Below are 26,108 nucleotides of genomic sequence, written 5' to 3' on the forward strand. Positions count from 1 at the left end.
TCCCATTCTTCTTTGTTTTTAACAGGACATATACCCTCTCTGAGGAAGCATGGGTGGGCACAGGCTCCCATATTGATGTGGGCTGAATTCCCTGCTTCCATACCCTTCCTGCTGGATATGTGGAAGCTCTAGTTCGGTGCTTGTACTGTTCCTTCAATTCTGCTGGCTTGTATCTTGCTGAACACTTATTAGTGTTTAGTCAAGCGGGTGCTCACTGTGAGCAGACTGTCATTTTTGTCTTCTCCCAGACTTATGACTTTGGGGCAAATGTACTCTCAGACCAGTTTTGGGTCTCTAATTAAAGGTGCTGGTTACATTCGTCAACCCTAGGGGAAGAATTTTCCCTTTCGGTTCTGTTTTGGCTCCCTGTTTGTGTCAGAGGAGTAACAGGGATGTTCCTTTAAATAAGCTTTTGTAGTGAGGAAGAAATGTGATTCAATAGCTCTAATCCATTTTTGTTACTTTCCTGGTTCAGCTATGTTGTCAAGCATCATCAGATTACAAAGCCTATCAGTTAAAATCTACCAAAGTAGTTAATGATTTGTTTTTAATTTCTAGTCCAAGTTGCTTTAATAAGTAAAATCTAATTCTGAAGAACATTTCTCTTTAAAGAATCTCAAGCTGATTGTGTAAGTTGTTGAATCACACCAAATTTTTGTTTCCCTGGTCCTCCCAACTATTTATTCAACAGGTACATGATCCTATTTAGCCATAATAGAATGACAAATGTCATTTCCACAAGATCTTATCACACAGATTCACAAGATCTTATGAAATTCAACAAAGACAAGTGCAAGGTCCTGCACCTGGGGAGGAATAACCTCAGACACCAGGACAGGCTGGGGACTGACCTTCTGGAGAGCAGCTCTGCAGAGAGGGACCTGGGTGTCATGGTGGACGACAAGTTGACCATGAGGCAGCAGTGTGCCCTCGTGGCCAAGAAGGCCAATGGGATCCTGGGGTGCATTAAGAAGAGCATCTCCAGCAGGTCGAGGGAGGTGATCCTGCCCCTCTACTCAGCCCTGGTGAGGCCACATCTGGAGTATTGTGTCCAGTTCTGGGCTCCCCAGTACAAGAGGGATGTGGAGCTCCTGGAGAGAGTCCAGCGCAGGGCTACGAGGATGATCAGGGGCCTGGAACATCTGCCCTATGAGGAGAGGCTCAGGGAGCTGGGCCTGTTCAGCCTGGAGAAGAGAAGGTTGAGAGGGGATCTGATCAGTGTCTATAAGTACCTCAAGGGAGGCAGTGAGGAGGATGGTGCTGGTCTCTTTCCACTGGTGGCCACTGACAGAACTAGAGGAAACAGCTGGAAACTGAAGCATCAAAAGTTCCACAGGAACTTAAAGAAAAATTTCTTGACAGTGAGGGTGACAGAGCCCTGGAACAGGCTGCCCAGAGAGGTTGTGGAGTCTCCTTCTCTGGAGATCTTCAAAATCCGCTTGGACGCAGTCCTGTGCCACGTGCTCTAGGTGACCCTGCGTGTGCAGGGGGGTTGGACTAGATGATCTCTAGAGGTCCCTTCCAACTTTAAGCATTCTGTGATTCTATGAAGACAAATGTTTTAATGAATTTAGTCTTACTCTTACTGTGGTACATGCTAAGTGCATGGAGAAAGTAGATTTTGCCCTGAATGAAGAGTTTTGTTTTGAAGTCTGACTGCCCTTCACACCTGTTTCAATTAAATTGTGATGTGATCTGTTTTTCCCTGTAGTAATTGAAGTTTAATTCATTATCTGTTTTCTTCTACAGGCAAGCTAAAATAGATGGGCGAACAGCAATTGCTAAGGTTGATGAAATGACCAGATTGGCAGAGAAGCTTCAAGGCCAGTTGGAGAGAAAGGTATCATAGAGAAAGGATTAATTGTCTGTTGCGTTTAAATGGCTAATCAGTTACCTGAGTGCTGATATTGCATAATTAATCTCAAAATGTTCTCTAATTTGTTTTTTGCTAGCATATTGTTATGTTAAGTATAGCTCAGATGATGTCTAGGTAACATTTTTTCTAGGAGGAAGATATGGTATCTGCTCAGCAGAGAGAAGAAGCCTCTGACAAACGCTTGCAGCAAATGCAGTCCAGTATAAAACAATTAGAAACAAGGTAAGATATCTTGTTGAATATTACTAGCAAGTTGCATACAAGTGATATAAAATATGATCTTTTCCTTAGTACCAGGGTTTGGTATTTTTGAATAGTTATGTTTTCCTAAGATATGGATGTTTTATGTTTGGCTACTTTTTGTCATATTTATTCTTCTCTGGCATCAATGTATTTAAAATTATAAAACATACAAATTCATCTTATTGACTATAATGGAGGAAAAAGGGGACATCTATTTACATTTATATTTAGCATGTTAATTTTGATTCAGGTATCATGAACAATCATTTAATTATTAAAATCAGTCAAATGACTTGAAAGCTAAGAAGAATTTTTCTTTAATTAAAATATTTTTGTGACTTCATCTTCTCATCTTGGTCAGTTTTGTGGATTTGAGTAGCAGATTCTTCAAAAACTCTAAACCTCAAATAATTACCTGGGCACTTTGTCACTGTATGGCCAGCTGTTACCTTGAAGAGTTGCACAGATTTGTACAGCTGCCTCTACTTAATGAATTTTCCTATCATAAGTACTCTTACATTTATTTTGGAATGTCCTAAGGAACTGGCTAGCTTTATTACTTTCTATGGGCTTTTGGTTCTCCAAAAATTGTGCTTAATGCAGCTTTCATTCCTTGTGTGTTTTCTCATAAACATGGCTGCTTGAAGGGGCAGCCCCAGTGTTGTGCTGTGTACATTTAGAACCAGGCACTTTGGTGGATGAGCAGCACTTAGAGAACTTACTGAGGCTTTGTTTTTCTTTTTTGAGCATACCACAGAGACTGTTTGGCCCTCTCTCATGCCAAGCAATACTGACAATCATAATTAAACAATAAGAATTTTTGAGCTATTGTAAATAGTGTTTTTCAGGTTCTAATGGTATCATTGAAACTTCATTGCCCACATCTAATTATTCCATTTTTCCCACATAGGAAAACTTTATCCCTTCTGAAGTTGTCTATTCTATTCTAATATAAAACATTTTTCACTGATGTATCCCTGGATAGCAACATTCTTCTAAGGATCTTCTGAGACTGGAGTTAACTCCTTTAGTTCCATTTCTTTTTAGGACATGATATATACTAAACCTAAACAATTTCTCCAGAAACAAGCAGAAAGCCCACAATGAAATTTTGACAAATGATAAATAAATGTTTTCTAAATATGAAAAGTAGTTTGAAAGAATTTAACTGTCTTAATTATCTTATTGAGAAGTGAGAAAAATTGTTACTGTCTTGTAGATTACGTGTTACTGTCCAAGATGCTGAGCAGCTGAGAACAGAAAGAACAGCACTGGAGAAACAGATCAGAGAGCTTCAGACAAAGTGTGCTAGTCTAGAAAAGGAGAAGTATAATGCTGTTACAAAAGTCCAAGATAGCATACAACTTTTAGAAGAAGCTAACCTACAAAAAAGTCAGGTAAGGCAATGAATGAAGGTCTTTCCTGGATATTAGAACACTGTTATTACTTACAATTTTAAGTGCCAGATAATGTATTCATATACACAGGCATGCATACACAGTCAAATTTCTTCTGTTTCTCTAGTACTCAAGTTACTAATGCAGAAAAAACTGTGATACGTGTTTGTACATTATTCAAACTTGTCATACACTGTACATTTCAAAGAATATGAGTGCCTGGATAAAGGCGATCTGAGTGTACTCTATTTGAATATTGAAAAATTTCTGTTAGTGTTTCTCATCAATACTTTTAAACAAATTGGTTTGTTGGAGAAAAAAAGAAGGTTCTGTTATGTGTTTATAACTTGTTAATAATTAGGAAAAAAGAGCTAAAAAACTAAAGGGAATTTTTTTTTTTGTATCATGAATGTAGGTTACCAGTAGAGTTAGTTCTGTGCTCAAATCTTAACTATTTGTAAGAAATCTGGAAGAGTAGTTGTGGAACAGGCAGGTGAAGTTTTCAGGAAAAAAAAAATGGAGGTACTTGATAATGGGTGAAAAAATAGCAAATGAGATTGAAATTCACATACACTCTACTTTGGGCTGAGTTTCCTGTTACTACCCAAAAAAGAAGTTCCAGATTTGCTGCAGATATTTCTTTATGAATACATTCTCTCAGTCATCAGTGATAGTCAAAACAATTAGTGGAATATTAGGAAAGAGAGTTGAAAATAAGTTTTTAAGTACCACGCTACCTTCATGTGCAGTTCTGTTCAGCACATCTCAGATAAGATATAGGTAACCTAAGAAAGTACTAGAGAGGTCATTAAGGAAGATTAGGGAGGTAGAGAGACTTTAAAACGATTTGGGTACGATATGGAATTACACTGTTATAGGATATGTGTATGCCGAAAATACAGATATGCAAACAGTCAAATTCATGATAGAAGAATGCACCAAAACTTCTTTAGGACAGTCTGTAGTCCAGGAGGTCATGACACATCAATTCATAAAAAAAAAAAAAAAAAAAAAAAGGCCATCTGGTCTTGCCAGTTTTTACCTCTTCTGAAGTATCCTTTCAGAGACAGAATACAGGACTTTGATAAATTTTTATCTGATATAGGCACTTTCTTATTTTAATGCCAAGCTTTAGCTCAGTCGGGTCAGGCCTTTAGAAGTATTAAAAATAGCTTGAACTGTGTTTACTGGCAAGACAGAACTTTAATGCACTTAATAGATTGTAGCCATCAGTAAAGGAAGCCCAGCTTAGTTAACTCCTGTGGAAAAAAATGGAGAATCTTAGAGTGTATTCTATTCTGGATAACCCATCGAATAGTTAAGGAGATTAACACCCATTCTTCTAGTCTGAAGTTGCTTTTCAAACTAGGTATTCTCCTGGGAACCTATTTTCTTAGTTTTGTAGTTTGAAATATTAAAATTAATGTTTTGTCCTTTTTGCTTTTTCTTATTTCAACTCTGTGACCAAGGAGCCTAGATCCTGTCTGCCAGAAAAGAGGACTAACTTCTTTAACAGGTCTCGCTACCTCCTGGCCTTCTTTCAAAATAGATTAGAGCATTAACAAAACCCACAAATACCAGTAGTTATTATAATAGCCAGCAGCTTACTGTTATTCTTGTTACACATAAGAGCAGTGAGATCAGAATGATTTGTAAAGGATCATTGTAGCTGGAAGTGGTGCCCCTGAAAAGACTGAAATATGAGCACTTGGCAGTAACAGAAAAACAGAAGGCAGGGAAAAGGACAATTGAAGCTGTGAGTGAAGGAAGTATTGTGATGCTTTTTCTAGATCCCCATACAAAAGAAAAGGCGTTCATTGCCATAAGCTTTTTCCTTGTTTGGGCTTTACACGAATGCACATTTTGTGGAACAGGCTGCTCAGAGAGGTTGTGGCGTCTCCTTCTCTGGAGATCTTCAAAACCTGCCTGGATGCCACCCTGTGCCACGTGCTCTAGGTGTCCCTGCTGGAGCAGGGGGTTGGACTAGATGATCTCGAGAGGTCCCTTCTAACCTCAACCATTCTGTGATTCTGTGATCTCATGTTCTTGTGTTCCTATTTCAGCTACTTCAAAGTAGAAGGAAAAAGTACTTTTTTGGACAGAGACTGTGTGGTTTCTTCTCAGTGCTGGAGATTATCTTATCGTTAGTGTGTTATCAGTTTTATTTCCAGTTGTTATTTTTTCTAGGCACTTTATGGGGAGAAACAAAAGGAAGAGGAAATCAAAAATATGAAAAATGAAATGACCCAACTTGCAGAAGAAACTGCTGCAAAAATTCGAAAGGCAGTAAGTTATCCTGTTCATAAAGAATCAGTTATGAAGTCAGAGTTTACTCTGAAATAAAACTTTTTGTATTAATAATAGGAAGCATATAGATTCCAGAATAATTTTTTGCAGGGTTATTTTTTTATTATTTTTCAAGAATGCATCAGAGTAAACACATACATGTGTGACTAAATTCTTGTAATAATAGTATCCTCTGCAAGTAAAACATCACCTCATGTGCCTGTAGAGCAGTTCAGATTAGGTTCAGATTTGCATAGAATGCCCATGGCATTTGCAGCTGACCTCATTTCAAGTCAAGGTAAATTTTAAAAAGTCTCACAGTCTTTGGTATTCTTTGTCAGTTGTCTTGAGCAGTTTCTGTTGTCTGAGCTAGAGTTACCTGAACAGAACTTCTTAACTTTGCAGGTTCAGATCTGTTCTTCTTGAAATGTTAGTACTGCAAATACTTTGCTGTATGATTTCTCTAAGTGCCTTGGAGGTGATTCCTACTAATGAGAGAACTGATAAAGATTATGGTTGCTCAGACTTCTTGGGTTTATAGAGAAGCAGGAGGAAATACTAAATTGCATTTTAGGATTGCATTTTAATTTTACTCTGTTTTTGACTACAGGTAGACTTTACGAAGAAACAATATAATGTGCAGGTTTCTCGACTAACAGAAGAACTTTCTGCTCTTCAGCTGGTACAGTCTTGACTGATGAATATATATTTTGATGACAAAACATCTGAGAATTCTAGCTTCTGATCAAATAAAACACTGCATTTTAGTGTTTTTTATTTGTGATTTAATATCAAGCTGCATAGGAAAAGAACCTAAAATGTTTTTCAGGGGTGAAAGTCAAGCAGCACATTGTTAGCAGTTTTGTGAGGAAAGAATTCTTGGATTTAGGCATATGTTTAAAACTTTTAGGCAAGATGGAAATTTTTGGTTTATTTGTTTCTAAGCTGGTGTTCTTCGGTATTGTTAAATAGAAGCTATTAGTGACTAGCTGGAAAACAAAGTCATGACTGACTCTAGTATGCTTTTTTTCATGTGTGTACATCAGTCAATGGAAATCTGTTAGAAAGTACATCAGAAATAGTTGCTTTTCTGTTTATGGTTTTTCTTATACTATTGAAGAGGTTTTTTTCTAGAAATTGAAATTTTTTTCTAGAAATTTTTCTAGAAATTTCTAGAAATGTTTTTAGGGTAGTCTGGAAATGATTACATGTAAATTTTTATGATGGCTACTAGTAGTTTTCCTAACTGCATCTGAAACTCTTGGGTTCAGCCCCAACAGCCCCATAATTTCTGTGCTGTTTTTGACTAGCATCAGACTTATCTGTCTGATCAGAGGCAGTTAGAGCACCAGTTTAGTCCTGCTGCAAAAGCATTTCCAAGTAATCTCTATAGAGCACCTTCCCAGCAGTTCTGTACAGTTTGGTTGGCATAAAAGATGGTGAACCAGTAAGGTAGGAGTAATCCTGTGTATAGAGAGAGTCGTACATGTATCTCAAGATTAATAAGAGAAAAGTAATTATCTAGAATTATGCTTTATTATGAAATAGTACTTTGCCTCCTGTGAGTTTTAAGACACTAATATTGCTTGATAAAAGTGACTGTCTTACAGTCTGCACAGGACTCATTTATAGCGGTAAAAAACCCTGTGCTTTGAAAAATCATTTTTAATGTGCGGATTTACCTCGTGTGTATTCGGTTATATTTTTCTTTTATTATGCATCTTGGCTGCCTTTGCAGGAGATCACATGATTTTGTAAATGCAACAATTTCTTTGTGTAAGTTTTTTCCTTGAGTTATGCATATTTTAACCACAGTTCACAAACGTATTTACCCTGAGATTAGTAAATGATAAAATAGTGTGCTTTAGCATATATTTCTCTTGTGATGGCAGTCCTTTTTCTTTCAGGAATTATTGAATCGTGGAAAGGTGGTTATTGTAAATCCATAGTTGGATGCCTAGAAATCAAATATTTGAAGTTGGTGAAATATGCTAAGAAACAGTCTTTGTGTCAAAATATCATTTTCTTGAATGAACTTGGAATTTATAACTTGGTTGGTTGATAAGCACCTATTTGTGGATTGAATTTTTTTTGAAGTTTAATTTTGCATTTCTGTAGCCTGATCCCATGTTAAAAATAATGAGCAAGTAGATATAATCAAATGTGTCCCTACCTGCAGTGAGAATTACATTTGCAATGGCGAGTTTTGGCTTTGGGATTTTTTGACCTTTGCTTCTTTCTGCAAATAATATGTTTTATTATGATTACATTTTGATTAAAATTTAAAATGAAAAATTACTTTCTTAAAAAGGAATGTGGAGAAAAACAGAGTCAAATTGAACGAGTCATTAGAGAAAAGCGAGCAGTGGAAGAAGAACTTGAAAAGGTAAGACAATTTTGGGCATCTTTAGAAAGAAGAGATCTCTTGACTATTTCCAGATTTCTCCCTGACATTGGGATGAAAGATCATACTGTGATCCTGAGTTTATTTTCTTATTTTTCATTAAATTTTCTTGAGTTTAAACACTCATTATGTTAAGTTCTTTTTTTTTTAAATCTGGAAGGCATTTTAAAGCTGTACTAGTAAACTGAAATAGGTGGATAGTGTAAAAGGTAGAGAGATGCATGATGTAATGCAGAAGAAAGTAGGCGAATAAACTTAATCTCAATATGCAAAAAAGCTAACTGAATCTTTGAACTCTGAAACTTCTTTCCCAGTAGCAGCAGGATGGAGCATCAATAGAAATACAATTTTGTTTTAGAATACTGGAAAATAGGCCACAATGAACAGTAGCCTCATTATCAGTACTACACTGTCAATCGCTGGTGTACGGTAAGGACCATCTCACATGTGAGTTTATTCTTCAGATTTATCGGGAAGACAGAGGACATGAATCTGACAGTAGAAAATTAGAGCAACTGCATCAAAAATACCTACTTGCAGAATGCACAAAAGGTGACCTGCAGCTGAGCCTACAGACAACACAGAATAAACTGAAGCAACTGGAAATGAAGTTAGTAGTGGATGTTCTCCAAGTCCTTATTTAATGAAGCTATTTCTGCCTAATCTAAAGCCTCTTGCTGCTTGTGTTAGGTTTCTGTTATGTATTTTTAACCAGTAGCAGGAATAGTAGTAGGTTACCATATTTCTGCATTTCTTAAGCAAGAGCAGTTATGAATCATTTTGAAAACATTAAAAAGGAATAACACATGGTAGAATCTAAGATTTTACTTGTTTTACAAAGGAATGAAAACCAAATTTTATTTTTGAAATATAACTGCATTTCAAATACTGTTACTAGGGAAAGTTACTCTCTGTATTATATTCAGACAAATTATTACTTTATAAATTCATCTATGGTATGGTGTCCTAGTCTGCACACTACATGGTATGTTGTGTTCAAGTCTGGCTTCAAACCTCATAGACATTACTAGAATTCAAATAATATAACAGTAAAAAGTATAGTATGCTACACTTTGTTCGACTGGATTGTTTTTAGCATGAGATGTGTAGGATTCTCTAGGAGTTTAAGTCATAATGATAAATCTTGCCTCTTCCCTAGAGCAATACCCAGTTGGGAATTTGGAAATTCTACAAAAATTAAAATTCCTACTTCATGTTGGCATTTTGCTGAGTTTGCTTAAATTATTAGATTGTTTCAGGAAGGGCCTCGCTAAAGGTCTTTGCTGACTTGTACATACTCCCAGCTGTAAAGCCCATTGTAATATTTGAGTGTATATATGTTTCATAATAATAATAATAAATGAGAAATTCAGGAGGAAACAAGAGAACTGCAGTACTGGGTCATTCCAGAGATCTGTCTATCCTAATATATTTTTCTAGGACTGTCTAAAAGAAGTTGTTCGAGGACAAAAGCTTTTCACTATGTAAGCTTATTATGGTGCTTCATTGCAATGCTGTCCTGGCATTCCTGTACTGATTGACTGCTTAAAAATGTTTAAACTCTAACTATTAATACTATTCCACAAATATCTCATTGTTACTTAGATTAGTGTAGATACTTCCCAATATTTTATGGAAGAGTTCCATAGATGAAATAGGAGGAACCCCTGCCTTTTTTTCTCCATTTTGCTTCCAAGTAGCTTCCTTTAAAAGCTTTTGGTTCTTTTATTGACAGAAACAGTTTTCTGATTCCCATTTCTGTACCAATTGTGAATTTTATAGACCTCTAAAGTTCCTTGTTTCCCACTGTTGTGCCTTTCATGGGTATCCATTTCTTTCTTTTGATGAACCTTGCGGATAGAGGCAATACCCTACTCTAGACCCATTACTTTTTGTAGGTAGCAACAAAATCTTAATACTTTGTCTTCCTTTTCTTCTTCAGACCATCACAACTGGAGCAAAATAACCCTAAAAAACATAGAATGGAGTCAACTCTTGAATAAATCTTCAAACAAGACTTTTCTTCTCTTTTCAGCTCTGAAGAAGAGAAATCTCGTCTCCAGGAAATGATCTGTAAATTGCAGAACATTCTGGATTCTGAACGAGAAAAGAGTGGCTTTGTCAGTGAACAAAGGCTAAAACTTCAACAAGAGAATGAACAATTGCAAAAAGAAATGGAGGGCTTAAGAAAACTGGCCATGGAGGCTCAACAAAAAGCTAAAATAATGGTATTTAGGTTTTAATTTTATTTAATCATAAAAATATTTTTTGCTTAGTAAGACAGCATTCCTATGAAAAATGAACATAAGCTTAAGTCAGGGGTGAAAGCTTAAGTCATCCTTCCTGTTTTCTGCTTCGTTGTAATGCTGTGTGTCCTCAGGATCTGTTTGGTAGCGCCCTGCTGCTAGTTAAATTGTACTTCAGTATGCATTATGTTCTACTAAGAAGAAGACCCAAATATTCTTTGCTTTTATAAAGTGAATAGATCAAACAAGAACATCCTTTCCTTCAAGTGGTTTTGCTTATTATTCCAATTATAGAGCTTCATTTACTTACTGTTTATAATACATTACGAATCTCTGTATGCCTTTCAGTCCAGAGGCTTCATGCTGCTTCTGTTCCTTTACTTTTGTGTCCACCACGTTATCAGAGCAGTGCCTCACTAAGAAATATTTTAATAGTGTTGCTGTCAAACATGAGTTCTGTGTTTTCAAAAGGACATGAACAATAGGATCAAATCTGTTCAAACTGTACAGATTTTTGAATCGATAAGTGCAAACAAGATACTTAGCTCAAAAAGGATTTTCTTTTTTTAAGGTGTTCCATTAAATGCTCCTGAACAGACTGAGTGCATTAATAGCTAAACTCAACAGATCAAGGTACCTTTGACTTTTGAAGGGAATCAGTTTTGATGCTTGACATGATTTCTAAATATAAAAAGCCAAGGTATTTGCTGGTAGTAGCTCGAGGAATGTAAAGAGATCTAAGAACCTACCACAGTGAGGAAGACCTCAGTAACTGGTCTTACTAGCCTGTGAATGGGAACCATCTCAATCCAGTTACTACTTTTTACCACAAAGCACCAAAGCTATCAACTAAAAAAAAGAGTCAGATGCCAATAGGAAGTCCTGTTCCAGCTCTAGAACTCTTTGGGCAAACAGTCTAAACCAAAGGCTGAGAGTTTCATGAAGGATAGTTCAGAGGTTATAAAGTATATACCAGATCCTATCAGACGGGATTTTAGATGCAGTTAAGAAAATCCTAACACATTTTTACCAGAGGAAAAAGAAAGGATGTGTTTCTGTGGATGAAACACAAGGGAGAAGGATAAAGATTATTTACAAAAATAAGGACACCCAGCTCATTATCCTTTATTGTCAGTTGTACTATTTGCTTAAATTGGCTTTGGGAACATGTGTCTATTTGAGCATATAATTACAAGTTTAATTATTGTATGTTACATGCTTAGAGCAAATGGTTATAAATCTCACTCGAGTGTTTAAAAAAAAAAGGAGGGGGCGGTGAGCAACTTGACTGTATCGTGTTTGTATTTTTTTCCAGATAAGCACAATGGAACATGAGCATTCTGTGAAAGAACACGGATATGAAGCTCGACTTAAAGAAATGGAGGACAGCAGTCAAAAATCCACCGCGGAACTGAGGCGTCTCTTAGTAGCTCAGCAAAAAGCAACAAATCGGTGGAAAGAGGAAACAAAAAATCTTACTGATACTACAGAAGTCAGGATCAGTAAGCTAAAGTAAGTGCTTTTTTTTTTTTTTTTTTTTTTTTTTCTGGAAGGTGTTATGGTTTTGGTACAACATTTGGTGCAACAGCATACGTGTGGTGAAAACCAGCGGAGAGCAAACCATCCAGAGCAGATGATGTGACTCCAGCTGAAAAGGAAAAGTTCCAGAAAGAAATGCGAAGTTAGCAACTAATCCCAGAATGAAAAATTCACATCTTGTAATGACAAAAAGTAAATGAAATGTTTTAAAATTCCCTCTTCTAAAATACAGCATGTTCAGTTTAAGGAAATTTTAGTCTTTGATTATGAAAGCTTTTATATTTATGGCCATTCAGAACAGTTTCTGTAAAATCAGTTGTGAAATGAATCTCCAGATTGAGAAAAAAAATCCTTTTGGGAGGTTCATCTAATACTCTCTTCTGAGTACTTGATGTCGTAAACGAGGATACAAATGAGTTGCCTGATTGCCCTAAGCAAAGATATGATACAAACTTTCCTTTTCTGTTAATTTGTACGTGCTGGCAGGTAGCTGACAGATACATGTATTCTTTGCATAATATGTAAGAATATTTCCAGTTTTGAGAGGGTATAATAAGAAGGGCATCTCACACAGATTACATTTAATTCCTAGATATTGGAGAAAGCAAGCAGCTGTAGTGCCTGTGAACTTACATACAGACATCAATATGTTTAGAGTGAGGCTTACAGTGGAATTTCCATTATATTACTAGTCCACACTGATCACCGCAATGCACATATGAGACATCTACTTTCATCTTGGTTTTGTTTCTCAGGGTTGTGTTTCCCAGAGTTTAAATATAAAACTTTGTCTGTGCACAGATAGATTTGCAGTGTCTGTCTTGTTCAGGTGCTGCTTTTCCTCAGCTATTGCGTGTCTTGTGTTTCACTGATGGGTAGCAGCCAAAGTAACAGGTAACAGCCCGTTATAAGCTGGTTTTTTGGCCAGCTGGCTGCTGCTGCTTGTTGGAGGTAGGAGGCCAAGTAACAGACTTTCCCTCTCTGGAGGCAAAGACACCATGCCTTTGCTTGAGACATTGCTAAGTATGCCGATTCCCTTTCCGGTTTAGTAGCATAGTTTGACTGTACGTGATTAGTTGAGTCTTACTGATGCTTTTTTAACATCTTTTCTTAACTAAAGAAGAAAAGCACTTTGTTGTGTTACTTTTTTAGGTAAATTTAAGCTGGTAAACTTGTGCTAGAAAGCCAAAGTTGGTTTATTTTCAGGAAAAAAAAATCACCACAGTTGAGCATCTAGGTTTGTAACTGAGATGCTGAATGTCATTCAGCAACTTCCAGTTAAGAGAGAAAAATTGCAGACTTCCAGCGCGATTGAAATTGTCTGTGAAACAGCTGCTTTCCTTCTCAAGGCTTTTATGTTACGTCTTAAAATGGTATTATAGTGGGCCAAAAGCTTTAGACATTTTTCATCTGCAGCAAAATGCTGACATGGAAAATCTAACAGGCACAAGAGGAAGTTTGTCTGGTGAATCTGCATGAAAAATGCGTAGCAAATTTTGAAAATGTCCCTATTTATGTGAGAGACTGCCGATGTAGCATCATCTGAAAAGTCCTCCAGTGATTTAACATCCCATTTAGTAGTGCAGTAGCTTTTTCATCAGAATATACTGCCTGATGAATAGAAGAAAAAAATGTTCATGTTAAAAGTTGGAAGTCTGTACAAAGTCCACATGATTCTCTGTCTCTCTGGTTGATATTTTGGTGCAAGTCTGAAAGCAAAGTCAGTTACTTTTTTAGACGATTTTGCAGATTATACATATTGTATAAAAAACAAGGATAGGAAGTGTCTGTTTTTGTCAGACGCGTTTATGATAATTAAGAATGAAGCTAGTAGCAGAAACAAATTGGTTATTTGTTAAGATATATTTGGGATTTAAACCAACATTTTTAAAAAATTATAATTAAATCTGTGCAGAGATCTCTGATATTATGCTGGCAAGTGTTGTTCCAATACCTGAAAGTAAATATTATTCAGGACATTTAAACCCAGTTTCATGGTCATTTAAACCCAGCTTATTTTTTATTTGCTCTCCGCATTACTCTATGTTTAGGTGTGTGATGCAGAATGAGATTGGTATAAAGATAAGTGCCTGTAGCTACACAGTAGTAGTTACTCAATGTCAAGTCCTCACTGACATTATGAATGAATAATTATCATATATTTCCTTTAAAATCCTATAGCAGTAATATTCTGAGTAAATATTTTGAGTGCAAATACAGATACCAATTCACTTCTTATTTTGCTATGAAGCATAATAGTGTTGATAACTTACATTTAAAAGATGAAATAATTTTGTGGCCACTGAATTCCTAGATTTATTACAGAGATCAGCAACACCACTAGCAGAATCTATAGAATTAACAGCTTCACTTGAAAATCCTCTTGATATTAGTTAGCCTAATCACAGAATCACAGAGTGGTTATGGTTGGAAGGGGCCTCTAGAGATCATCTAGTCCAACCCTCCTGCTCCAGCAGGAACACCTAGAGCACGTGGTAGTTAGGTCCAAGTAAATGGCTGGTGTTCACCAACCTTTCCTATATTGTATGTTCCTGAGAGAGGATTAGTGCATATAAGAGCCATCTGTAAGGAAAGCCTAATATTTTCCTTAATCCTGGCCTGACAGGGCAGCAAGACTGTGAGCCTAAATGAAGATACCAGCCTATTCATTTGGTTTAAATACAATAATACTTGACGTATACTAGTGTAGCATGATTTTTTAGTAAATTTTGATTGCAGCCTGAGATATTTTGTGGGACTTAATGAACTTACTATTTTATAAATGCATTTCATTTTTTTTCAGTTAGTGACATATAGCAGAATTTCAGTTTGTAATAGTTATTACTCTTGGAGCACACTGATGTCCTTTGTAAGTGCATATTTTTCATGCAGTTATAAACTGCTTTCGCGGGTCATACTCATATATAGTAGGGAGGTGGTTTATGTAATAAAAGCATTTTATATTGAATTTCACCAGCAGTTGGCTCTTAGTGCAGTTCTTGTAAGCATTGAGTCACTGCTCCGTTTGTTAGTGTAGGTGTTTCTCATTCCTTTGCCTTAAATTCATGACCTGTTTCTGTTTTTTTCTGTTCTCTCCCCATTACTTTCATTTTCCATGTGAAGGTGTCTGAAACATTTTAACTTTCTTGCTAACCTCCCAACAGCAGCTGCTTGCTTTCCATATTATGTAGTGCTCATTTGTCGTCATCTCAGTCTGTAGTGTTCTGTTTGTGAGCTGTAATATGTATACATGAAGGAAACATCAATTAAATATTGTAAGAAATTAAGCAACATCAGTGAACATTAGCTTATTTTTACTTTCAAAATTCAATAAGTAAATTTTGTGGCCTGTAACAGAAGAACGAATTGAGGGTTTTTTTTTAATAATGTGGTAATTTAGTACAGTGGAAAAAAATGTAGCTAAAAATATGTCCAAAGTTTTAAGCTTCACTGAGAATTATTGTGTGCTTTCTTGGACACTTCGGTTTGCGTCTCTGATTTCAAGTTGCATAGATAATCGTTGCCTATATAACTGAAATTGGAATTATAAAACAAAAATAAGTCTGGTGAAACAGGGGCAGTGCTTTGAATGATTGTAGACTAAATTCCATCATTCTCTTCAAAACAGCGTAACACAGACTTCTTTCATGACAAGAATTTTGTTCCCAATGTAGCATCGTAAGAGACCGTACATTTTTGAAAGGCTTTATTGATAATAGACCTACTTGTGGCCTTCCAAGAGGGCAGAGAATTGGATTTGCTTCTGTACACTTGTGCCAAAAGTCAATCTTGAAGGCAGTTAAGGTCAGTGATTCTTGCAACATAGGTCATGCTTCCAAATAAAAACATTGCTCTTGGCAGCATGACGAACAGCTGATGGCTAGCATTTGTCCTCTATATTCCTGCAAAAGTCTAAATAGTTTTGCAGGCTGTACAACTAGGTTTTTCTGACTTTTTATGCAGTGAATTTTAGTTGTAATTTAAATTCTAATGACACTTACATGAAGTGATATTAGACATAGTGAGCTTGGGAACAATGCAGTAAGTGTTTACAGTTATAAAATACATAGATTAATATAGCACTCATTGATTTCAAGAAGGCCAGTGGGATCCCAGGTTGCATCAAGAAGAGTCTGCAGCAGGTCAAGGGAGGTGATCCTGCCCCTCTACTCAGCCCTGGTGAGGCCACATCTGGAGTATTGTGTCCAGTTCTGGGCTCCACAGTACAAGAGGGATGTGGAGCTGCTGGAGAGAGTCCAGTGCAGGGCTACAAGGATGATCAGGGGCCTGGAACATCTGCCCTATGAGGAGAGGCTGAGGGAGCTGGGCCTGTTCAGCCTGGAGAAGAGAAGGCTGAGAGGGGACCTGATCAGTGTCTAGAAGTACCTCAAGGGAGGCAGTGAGGAGGATGGTGCTGGCCTCTTTTCAGTGGTGGCCACTGATAGAACTAGAAGAAATGGATGGAAACTGAAGCACCAAAAGTTCCACAGGAACTTAAAGAAAAATTTCTTAACAGTGAGGGTGACAGAGCCCTGGAACAGGCTGCCCAGAGAGGTTGTGGAGTCTCCTTCTCTGGAGATCTTCAAAACCCGCTTGGACGCAGTCCTGTGCCACATGCTCTAGGTGGCCCTGCGTGTGCAGGGGGGTTGGACTAGATGACCTCTAGAGGTCCCTTCCAACCTTAAGCATTCTGTGATTCTATGATTTCAAGATGAGTTGTTCCAAGGTTGAAGGTTTAGGCTTTTTTTTTTTGTCTAAAAATGTTTATGTGTGTATGATTTCTTATCTATCTCAACTTAAAGAGACTTATGAAGAGCTTTTAAGTCTTGACAAGTAAAGTTTAGATAACTAAACTGGAGTTTGGTTTAATGTTAAAAAAAATAGTTTGATTCTCAGTATCACTTTTCCACAAATATGTGTGGTATTTCATGAGAAATAGAATCAGGCCATTTTGTTGCTTATCTGAGGGGTGCAGAACTTCCATCTGTAGAGCAGTAAGTTCTGACATCACTGTCAGTTTGTACGTCCCCATAATTAAAAGGATATAGGTGACCTGCCTTTGACAGCTGTGGTAAAATAATGGTATCAAGTGATTCACTTCTTGCATTTCTTGTCTTCATTTGTTAGCAGCTACCTGCAATAGGAATGAGGAGCATGTACACATGTTTTTAAAGGTTCTTAGTTTTCTAGAAGTAGCATAATTTAGAGAAGCAATTGCTAAGACCATGTTTTTCAGGGCAAGGACTGGTTGGAACTATCGCTATTACCACATAGCATTGCATATAAAAGTATGTAATTCTGCAGACGTAAGCAGAGAAAAACACACATGATAGCAGTGGTAAAAAGCAAAATCACCCGTAGCAAAGAAATAGCCAGGAAATACATGAACTGAAAGGAAACAAACCTCGGCAAAGAATGAAAACCAGATGAGAAAGAGTGAGAGAGATGGCAAAAGTTATGACAACAGAATTTAAACAAAAACAGGATAATCAAATCTACCAGCATTTACTAAAAGAAAACCTGAATGGAAGACTCTCTGTGCAAGCTTAAGAATAAGGGCAGGTGCTTAATTTATTATGTAAAACCCAGTGATGGACCCTGACTGGTCGTACATATGCTAAACAGTCAATAGAAGAAGGTTGTTATACAAGTACTAATAGGTGGTTAGTCTCTCCTAAGTAGTGTATCAGTATTTCTTTATTGATTTCTATGTTCTGCTTCTGAGAGTGAGGGAAGGAATAGGGGTAAACAGAAGAATTTGGCAGATAGTGAGTGGCTCCACAGAATCCCTTGCCTGAATCCTCACCTGTAACCAAGCCTAAGACTAGGTCAAACAGGATTCTGGTTGGACCAGGGATCAGAGCAGGATTCACAAAGGTAAGTTTCTTATTGAATTAGCTGAGACATCCACAGAAAGGCCCTCATTAGAGTACATTATGAAAGCCATAGCCATGGAAAAAGTAGTTTTTGTCATTTGAAAATTGCCCAGGTAATTGTTAATCCTGTCAACTTTGCTGTTATTATCTTGCTTTCTTAGAAGTGCGGGTGACTGCTCAGCAAAGGTATTATCAGTAGCCTGTGTGCAGGGACAGCCTTGGGTATCCACAAGTTTGTTTTCTCTCTAAAAATATAAACAGAATCTGCAAAGCATTGGCTTAAAGAAGGTAAGTACTGTAGAAATTAATGAAAGCATGCATTTGAGTTAGTCTAACTTAAAAATCTTGATTCAGAGGAAAATAATAGTAAGATAAATACTAATACTTATCTGAATAAGTGAGTGAATTCATATTCCTAGCCATCTGTCACAATTTCATAGTCTTGAAATATAACGTTTTGGAAAAAAATCAAACACAGTTGTTGTAACATAACCTATTATATTTGAACAAATCAATGCTACTGAACAGCTTCATTTTTAAAAAAAATCACTTGGATTATAATTGTTTCTGTTTATAAAGTGAAATTCTTGCCATATTTTTTAAACATAAATACTGTGCTTAGTGTGCTTAACTCTAAACATTGTTCTCATTTGATTGCAGCTATTCCCAATGTCTTTGTTGCACTTTCTGCTTCTGAAACATTTATGTGTTGTAGTTAGAGTCCCTGAGTCTTTGTAACTGTGTGCACTTAGGGGAATCTTGAGGTTTGACTTTTCTGTAATTGAAAAGAATCTGCCTCTGAAGGATGACCTTTTTCTGTGCCTGTGTATGAAGCGTTGGCCAGGATTGCCTTCTGCCTGCATGCTCTACAGTACATCGAGTGAATTACACAGCATCTTGAGCTGAAGACATTTCCTCCATCTCTAAAACATTATTCTTGGCTGCGCTTCTGTAATGTTTGGCAACCATGGCTGCTTATTTTAGAATGTTCATTAAAGAAAAAATATTAACAGGATGAGAGAGAGCTGCAGGTACCGGCACTATACAAAATTCATAATGACTAAGAGCAACTGAAGCATGGGCTAGTATAATTCAGCTGCAGAAACATCTGGCACACGCCGTTATTTGTCATATGAGAGTTGAGCAGCAAGTACTCGCTACAGCTGGCAGATTTATCACCCGTCTGCCAAAATCCTGAATGCTTCCCTTTTGTTTCCTGCTCATTTAACAGAGACAATGTGGAGCAGAGACTGCTTTGATTACTTGGAAGTTTGGGTTATCTCTTACTAAAGCCTCATAATGAGTGTTTGGGGGAGGGTTATCGGTCGGGATGGACCGGCTTTCTAGACCAATAGCTGTTTCCTTCTGCTTGCAGGGTTAAGCTCTGTCCTTTAGACACATGCTCAGTGTGATGTTTCAGAGCAATGTTTTGATGTACAACTGCATGTGAGAATGTAAACTGCTCACAGTCTGTGCTGCTGAGGATGCTAATTCTGTGCCTTAGCTGAGCGTAGGGGATGGATTGCCTTCAGTGGCCTATTGAGGATTTTGAATTTACAAAATCACTCTGATTCAATAGATGACATTACTTAAGATGTCATTACAATGAAGTTGATTTGTCATAAATTAGTTAGTCAAAGCCATATTTTATAGCATAGTGAAACATAAGCAGTCTACATGTAAGCAGTAAATGGTTTTCTAGGGAGTTTATTTTGAAAAGGTATATTCCTATCTTACACATACGAAATGAATTGCATGGAATTTCATTGTGAAGAAGAACGTTCAAGCCAATTTGCCAATAAAACCATTTATAACCCAGAACTTGAAGACAGCATTCAAAATCTAGCTGTTCGGATTCCCAAACTGAAAATGCTTTATCTCAATGCTGTAGATTGATTATAGGGGACAAACTTTATGCTTTATGCATTTTCATTTGTATGGCAGCTACTCAAAAGGTAGTGGGCTGTTGGGAGTCGCTAAGAAGGTTCACAGAGAACAAGATTGTAGCAGCCTGTTTGGTTTTGCAACCTCCTCTGCCTAAAATTACCAAAGTTCAGAGATTTTCTTCTCCATCTTTGTCATCCCTCTTCTTTGGTGGTTTACTGGTAGTAGAAAGCCAGACTTTTTTCCTTTGAGGACCACCTCAAAGATGTCCATTTTAACCCTGATTTTTGGTGTCTTCAATACCATACAAATTAGGTTAGGATCACTAGAACTCAATCCAAAAGTGAAAAAAAAAAAAGCCTTTGAAGAAGCTGACATTTTCTTTTTTTACCTTGAAATGTTGTGGTGTTGATTGTGTCACAAAGTTTGGACTGATTTTTAAAATGTGTCTTCAGAAATGTCCACACTGAATTCTGGTTACAGGCTATTAATTAGATTAATCTAAAAATTGAATGCACTGCAAATACAGTTTATGTTTATAACGAGCACGTAATAATATACTTATAATAAACAGTAAAAAATATACCTGTAAAATGTCAAATATTCTTGGCAAAAAGCAGTTTATTTTTGATTTTAACAAGCACATCTCATTTCTGTGCCATTTTCATTTTGAACATGTATTGTTAAGAGGTGAAAGCAGCAGTGCTTTTGAAAAGATTGTATCAAGAGCAATGTTATAATTAAAAAATGCACCATAACCAGCTGAGAAGGTACCTATGAGATAATACTTGGGTAACTGAGGGACTACTGTGTGTTCAGCAGCATCTTTTTTTCTGATTAACAGAAGTGAACTGAGTCAACAGAAACTTCGCACCCAAGAGCTCCTTTCTCAGCTGGAAATAGCAAATGAGAAGGCTGTTGAGGTAAGATAACGAATAATGTGACAGATACTTTCAGCTACAGCCTGAGACATATACACTAGGATCTTACCAGCAACTCTTTTAGGTGAGTTATGTTGCTAGTTTATAGAAACTTAAATATTTTTTGACAGGAACAGCTGTCGCTTGAAAAACCCACTCTGTTTCTGCAGACTGACATGTTCAAATGGAACAGGAATACAGGCTAACTTTATTCTGAAATTGTAAGATAAAGACAGGAGAGTTCTTCTTTCATAGTTATTAGTACTGCTGCTTTAGTCAATTCAAAAACCGTTTCTGAGGACACTTTTTGCTATGTTTGCACACTCCTGAAAGGGAGGAGGCGTTGCTGTAGGTATAATGCAATACAAGCAGAGAAGTAAAATTTTTCATATTCTACATGTGTAGTAGAATTTACAATTCCTTTGTGTGTGTATATGTATATGGATAAGAGCATCATCCATTAAAGATTAAAGGCAGGGTTGTTTTGGAATGTGCATTTTTTAATAATTAATGGTCACTTTAGAGAACAGCTATCCTGTCAGTTTGCCTCATAAATCAGGAATAATATCTAACTCTATTTAGAATAAGTCCTTACGTATTCTTTTGTTGTTGTTGTGCTGTATTATTTAGAGGACAAAAGGGGCCTGATAGGAGGAAACTTCCATTCAAGTAAAGGATGATTAAGAAAGATTTTATACCTGCTCTTTCATGAACAGAACAGAGGAACAGAAGAAAATTCAAAAGATTCTCCTTTGTATTATTTTGCACACTGTTTTTTACTGTGAGAATAGTTAAAACAATTATATGGTAAGACTATATAAATTAAATTACCTGAATTAAAATGTCAGCTTTTAGGCATCTTAAAGATAGTGAAATAAAAACTTCCTGTGAAGATTACTGTGGCTGGAAAAGTGGTAGGATCTCAGCAGCTCCGGTTTGTGCATTTGATCTAGAAATTCTCTCTCATGTGTCAGTAGCGTGTCTTCAGCAGCAACTGCACTTCCCGAGTTCCTGTTGCTGTAAGCTTTCTCACTGCAGTATGGAGCCGATAAAGAGAATTTCACATTTGTAATGAGATATTTCGTTTATACAGGATGAAAAATTAATGATGGAATATCGAGAATACATCAATAGGCTTCAAAGACGACTAAGCCAGGCAGAGCAGAGGGCAGCTACAGCATCTCAAAAGGTACAAAACTTTAACAAAGCAATGTGTTGTTTTCACAGGCATGCAAAAATTCCTTTGAACATTGGAAAAAACAAAACAGACTTTATATTTTCTCCAAGGCAGAGGTGGTCGTTTCTGTGCAGTATTACTAACATAATTTGAACAAGCCTATGTTTCGAATGTGTCATCCCCAAAGTGAGGCATATTCCATTAAATAATAAATCTTCTTCCAACGGGATGCTCAAGTGACATAGATCTGTTTAGGGAAACAAACTGGATGTGAATTAAACTTGTGTAGTTCAAAGTCTGTGGATGAAGGTTTATAATCTTTTATATACTCAAAAATGATAGAAAGTTAAGGGAGGGGGGAACTCCTTTTCATGCCAAATGAAGTTTAGAGCTGTAAAGTTAAAGCGCGTACAGCTCCTGTTTGCGTATAGAACAGGCTGTTTCGGCTTGTTGCAGTTTGCTTCAGCTCTCGTGAGCGGTGGCTTCCTGCGGTGGGCACACGTGGTGCTGCTGCCCCTGCCCGGCTGGGAACGGGCGCGCGCTCCGAGCTGGCGGCCACAGAGCAGCCTCTGCAGGAGCTGCTGGGCGGCCCAGCTGCCTCTGCCCGCTGGCTTCTTCCAGGCAAGGAAGCTCCCTTCCCTTCCCCTGTCTGGTTCACTGCATGGCTGCATGCACGTGGGGAGCTGATCGCAGCGGATGAGGACAGAATCTGTAGTGTGGAGCTACACGTGGTGCCACCGGCAGCCGTGAGCGCCTGTGTGAGGTGGCGTCACCTCTTCCCTCGCTGCCTCCCTGCCTGCGCCCCGCGCTCCCATCCGCAGGCCGCGCGGGCTGCAGCCGCCCTGCTACCCGGAGAAGCAGCTCCCGCTGTAGCTGCTGGCAGCCCCTGGCCCTCCGCCCCGTGGTGCTGGGGACGGCGCAGCCAGTCACGGTGGGAAGCACTGGGTTTGCTGCAGGGCCTGGGGAGGGCTGGAGGGAGGGAAGAGGTTTGTACCCCACTGAAAACCCAAATGTGCCTCGTGTGTGTTTCGGTGACCCTGGAATACAAGAACTTGATACAAGCTGGACCCACTAGAGCCACGTGTGTGTCTCAGGCTTCCTCATGTACCCATGTGACTATGTAGTGGGCTGAATCTGAATTGTTGCAGACTACTTTTTTTTTTTCTCCTAGTTGTCTTATAACTCAAAATACCAACTTTCAGCAGTGCCCTTCAGTATTGTCTTGGCAAGAGATTTGGGGAAGAAAAAAATTGTTTATCTTCAAGGGAAAGGGCAGAAACTTCAGACTGTAATTGCCATAAACACTGCTATGCGTAACAGAAATGCCCTGTTGTCTCTGCTGAACAGTACAGTGTGTTTTCCCATTCCTCTCTCCATGCTATCCAAGCTGTATCCCATGGAAGGGTTCTACACTGGGTTCACTTCTTTGACAAGCAAATGTGTTGTTCAAGGTGATCTCCTATATAGAAAAGGCAGTCCTGCCTCCTAATTTTATATGGTGATTTAGGAAACACTGTTTTACAAATTACAGATTTTAAGGTGCATATTTCCACATAAGTTGCAGGGAGGAAATTTTGTTTGTTGTGGGGATCTGCTGGTTCCAATGTTTCTGAAACACTATCTTGCCTAGAGCAGGGTGATCACATCAGCTTTCAAAGGAATAAATTACGGTCTCAGTACCCATAGGGGACGAGTTCATACTGTTTCTGAAAACCCCCGAGATTGTCTGCTCCTCGTGGGTCTCCCTCGGTGGGGTCACAGCGGATCGGATGGGCACATAGCAGCTCTGTGGTGGGGCAGGTGGTGTGCCAGCCTGCAGAGCTGCCTGCCGGGCCGCCGCGTCTGGCGCGGGCCCTGCGGCAACGCAGGAGGTTTCCTGCTGCCCCTCTCCTCCCGCTGTCCCTCACCCAAAGCCCTGCTGTCCCTGTCGGGAAAAGGGCTCTCCATAGCGCTGGCGTGGCACGGCCTGCTCTTCCCAACGCGGAGAGGGGAAGTCTTCCCACTCGCTTAGCTCTGGGAAGACTGATGTGGATATGTGGCTCCTCGCACGCAGGATGGTAACTCTTCACTGTTGTCTTGATCGGTAGGTGCAGGACTGCTTTACTGAATTGTTGTATTAGCCATTTACTTCTAATTCTAAATGCAGTATAGAAGGACTTTACCATCACTGTCGTAGAGCCTACTGACCTTCCCTCATGCCTGTGTGCTTGATTACGTACGTCATACGCATTGACAGAACCTGTTCTAGATGCTTCCCACAACTTCTCAAGGGACTTAGTATCTAGATAAGCTGAATAGCCTCAGCGAGGAAGGTGACTGACTTGCACTGTTCTTCCAGTTGGCAGATGCAGCTTCCTCTCTTGTCATGGAGGCTGGAATCGGCTTGTTGCAAAAGCAAGCTGGCTGGAGAGCAATCTGCTCCTCTTTGTGAAACATGGTGCGTGTGACCTGGCTCCTCACTTTGGTGGCAGGTTTACTGCAGCCTTCACTAACTGCTGCTGCTGCTTTCCTCCTGCAAGCTGCAATGGACGAGCAGAAGGCTGTCAGAGCAGGCCTCATGCTGGCTTTCCTCACCCTGCCGTGCTCCTGAGAGATGTGGCTAGCGTGGGGAGCAGCGTCTTTTCCTCCTTCCTTGCTGTAGTTGAGGGAACTGACATGCAGTTGACTGTTTTCCCACGAAAGCGCGTTTGAGAGCTGCTCGTCATCTTCGTCGCACAGACATAGGGTCTGCATCAGCTACAGCCGCAGTTTCTCAAGGGTAACTGCTCTCTTTACTTGTGTTAAGCTTTGCAGCGAAAACTAGAAACTAGCAGCAAATGCAAAGCTGGACGCTCAGATGGCAGCTCTGTACGTTACTACCGCGTGCGAATCACCAGCAGTAGCCACAGCTGCTGCCAAAGCTGACACAGAGCAGATGTTGAAGGCTCTTCAACAGGAGTAGGAGCTGGCCATGTGGTTCTTTGAGAAAGCCATCTTGTGCAGGGTTTGAGTATGAAAAAAATGTTAGCGTTACCAGCGCTTCACTCATGTCTATAAATACTGGCTTATTACTAAATAACAGTACTTCAGTGAAGACTCATCATTAAAAGTGAATTATCATTTTTTGTAGTTTTAAAATATGTGAATTTGTGTGCATCTAAATGTATTTTAAGTGTACTCCTGGTAGCCCTTTTTTTTTTTTTTTAAATCATTTGTGATTCTTTGGGACATTAAAACAAGATAAAAGCAATCACCATCAGTAGACTTCTGTTTAACCCAAATTCTCACTTGTCAAAGCTTGTTCCATCCCTTCAGTACTAATACTCAGGTCTTAAAAGGATTTTTTTTTTAATAAAAAAGGAAACTATCTGCTTCTTTTTGATTACAGCTCAGTGTGATAACCGCACACAAGAGGAAAGCCGCTTCCCTGCAAGAGTTGGAAAATACTTAAATATGTGCATTGTTCACTCACATCATGTTGGAGTTGAGAAGATTGCTGGAGACTCTCCATATTGCAGCAGTAAAGTCAAATGCATGGTGAGATTTGAAAGATTTGCAGCAACGGTTTCTGTTTTGTTCAGGTAAAGAAGAGGGTGGCTGAAGCTACTGTATGTCCATGCATGGCAATGCCAGGGAGATGCCTGCAAAGTGACATAGTGAAGGGCCTGCAGTGTGGCAGACCTGACAGTCTGATGTAGAGCTGTGGTGTATTGGTCTTTTTGGTGAAAATCACCAACCAAAAGAAAAAATGTGGACAGGGACTAGATAACAGTATATTAGAGTTAGTACACAACTTCGCTCATGTATAATTTGTACCTTTTTCCTTTTCACTAACACTTGAAAATTTGTGAGATGATGAAATCATTTATAAGATACTAATTATGTCACAACTGTCAACTTTGATAGGACGTGTGGTAACTGGGAAATGCCTCTGTTGTCTCCTCTGTTTGTAAGGATTCAGCTCAGTTTGGTCTGATGCCCTTGGAAAAGTGTTAATAAATAAAGTGTTGCTATGGTTATTCACAGAGCTAGTTTCTAAGGACCATAATCCTTTCTCAGTTGTGCTTTTTCCTCCTAATTACTATTTTTACATTGTGTTGATCTGCTCTCTTTGGTTTGTACGTGTCTGGGAACTTGAGATACCCGTTACTTCAACCTGCACAAAGTGTGGAAAAAATCCGCAGCCTTTATGTACTCTGAAGCAGTGCGCTGAATTCTACGGATTCCAGGAGAGGGATCCTCTTGGGAACAAGGTTTTAATAGATGAGGAACTCCAGGTAT

At 38.5% G+C, this 26,108-nt stretch overlaps 1 protein-coding gene across 1 annotated transcript in view; it reads left to right on the forward strand.

Moving 5' to 3' along the window:
- SCLT1 (sodium channel and clathrin linker 1) overlaps positions 1-25,377 on the forward strand; it is a 36,668-nt gene extending 11,291 nt beyond the window's left edge. Inside the window, exons 10-21 of the mRNA XM_010228348.2 lie at positions 1,750-1,840; positions 2,007-2,098; positions 3,339-3,516; positions 5,704-5,802; positions 6,413-6,484; positions 8,114-8,188; positions 8,671-8,816; positions 10,242-10,434; positions 11,768-11,964; positions 20,596-20,674; positions 21,765-21,860; positions 25,216-25,377. Coding sequence (XP_010226650.2) covers positions 1,750-1,840; positions 2,007-2,098; positions 3,339-3,516; positions 5,704-5,802; positions 6,413-6,484; positions 8,114-8,188; positions 8,671-8,816; positions 10,242-10,434; positions 11,768-11,964; positions 20,596-20,674; positions 21,765-21,860; positions 25,216-25,278 — 1,381 coding nt within the window. The 3' untranslated portion in view covers positions 25,279-25,377. The remainder of the gene's footprint in view (positions 1-1,749; positions 1,841-2,006; positions 2,099-3,338; positions 3,517-5,703; positions 5,803-6,412; positions 6,485-8,113; positions 8,189-8,670; positions 8,817-10,241; positions 10,435-11,767; positions 11,965-20,595; positions 20,675-21,764; positions 21,861-25,215) is intronic.
- Positions 25,378-26,108: the final 731 nt, after the last annotated feature.

This window comes from Tinamus guttatus, unplaced genomic scaffold (genome assembly GCF_059628265.1).
Source record: "Tinamus guttatus ecotype Peru unplaced genomic scaffold, ASM5962826v1 Tinamus_guttatus_pri_ptg000288l, whole genome shotgun sequence".
In the NCBI taxonomy this organism is placed as follows: Eukaryota; Metazoa; Chordata; class Aves; order Tinamiformes; family Tinamidae; genus Tinamus; species Tinamus guttatus.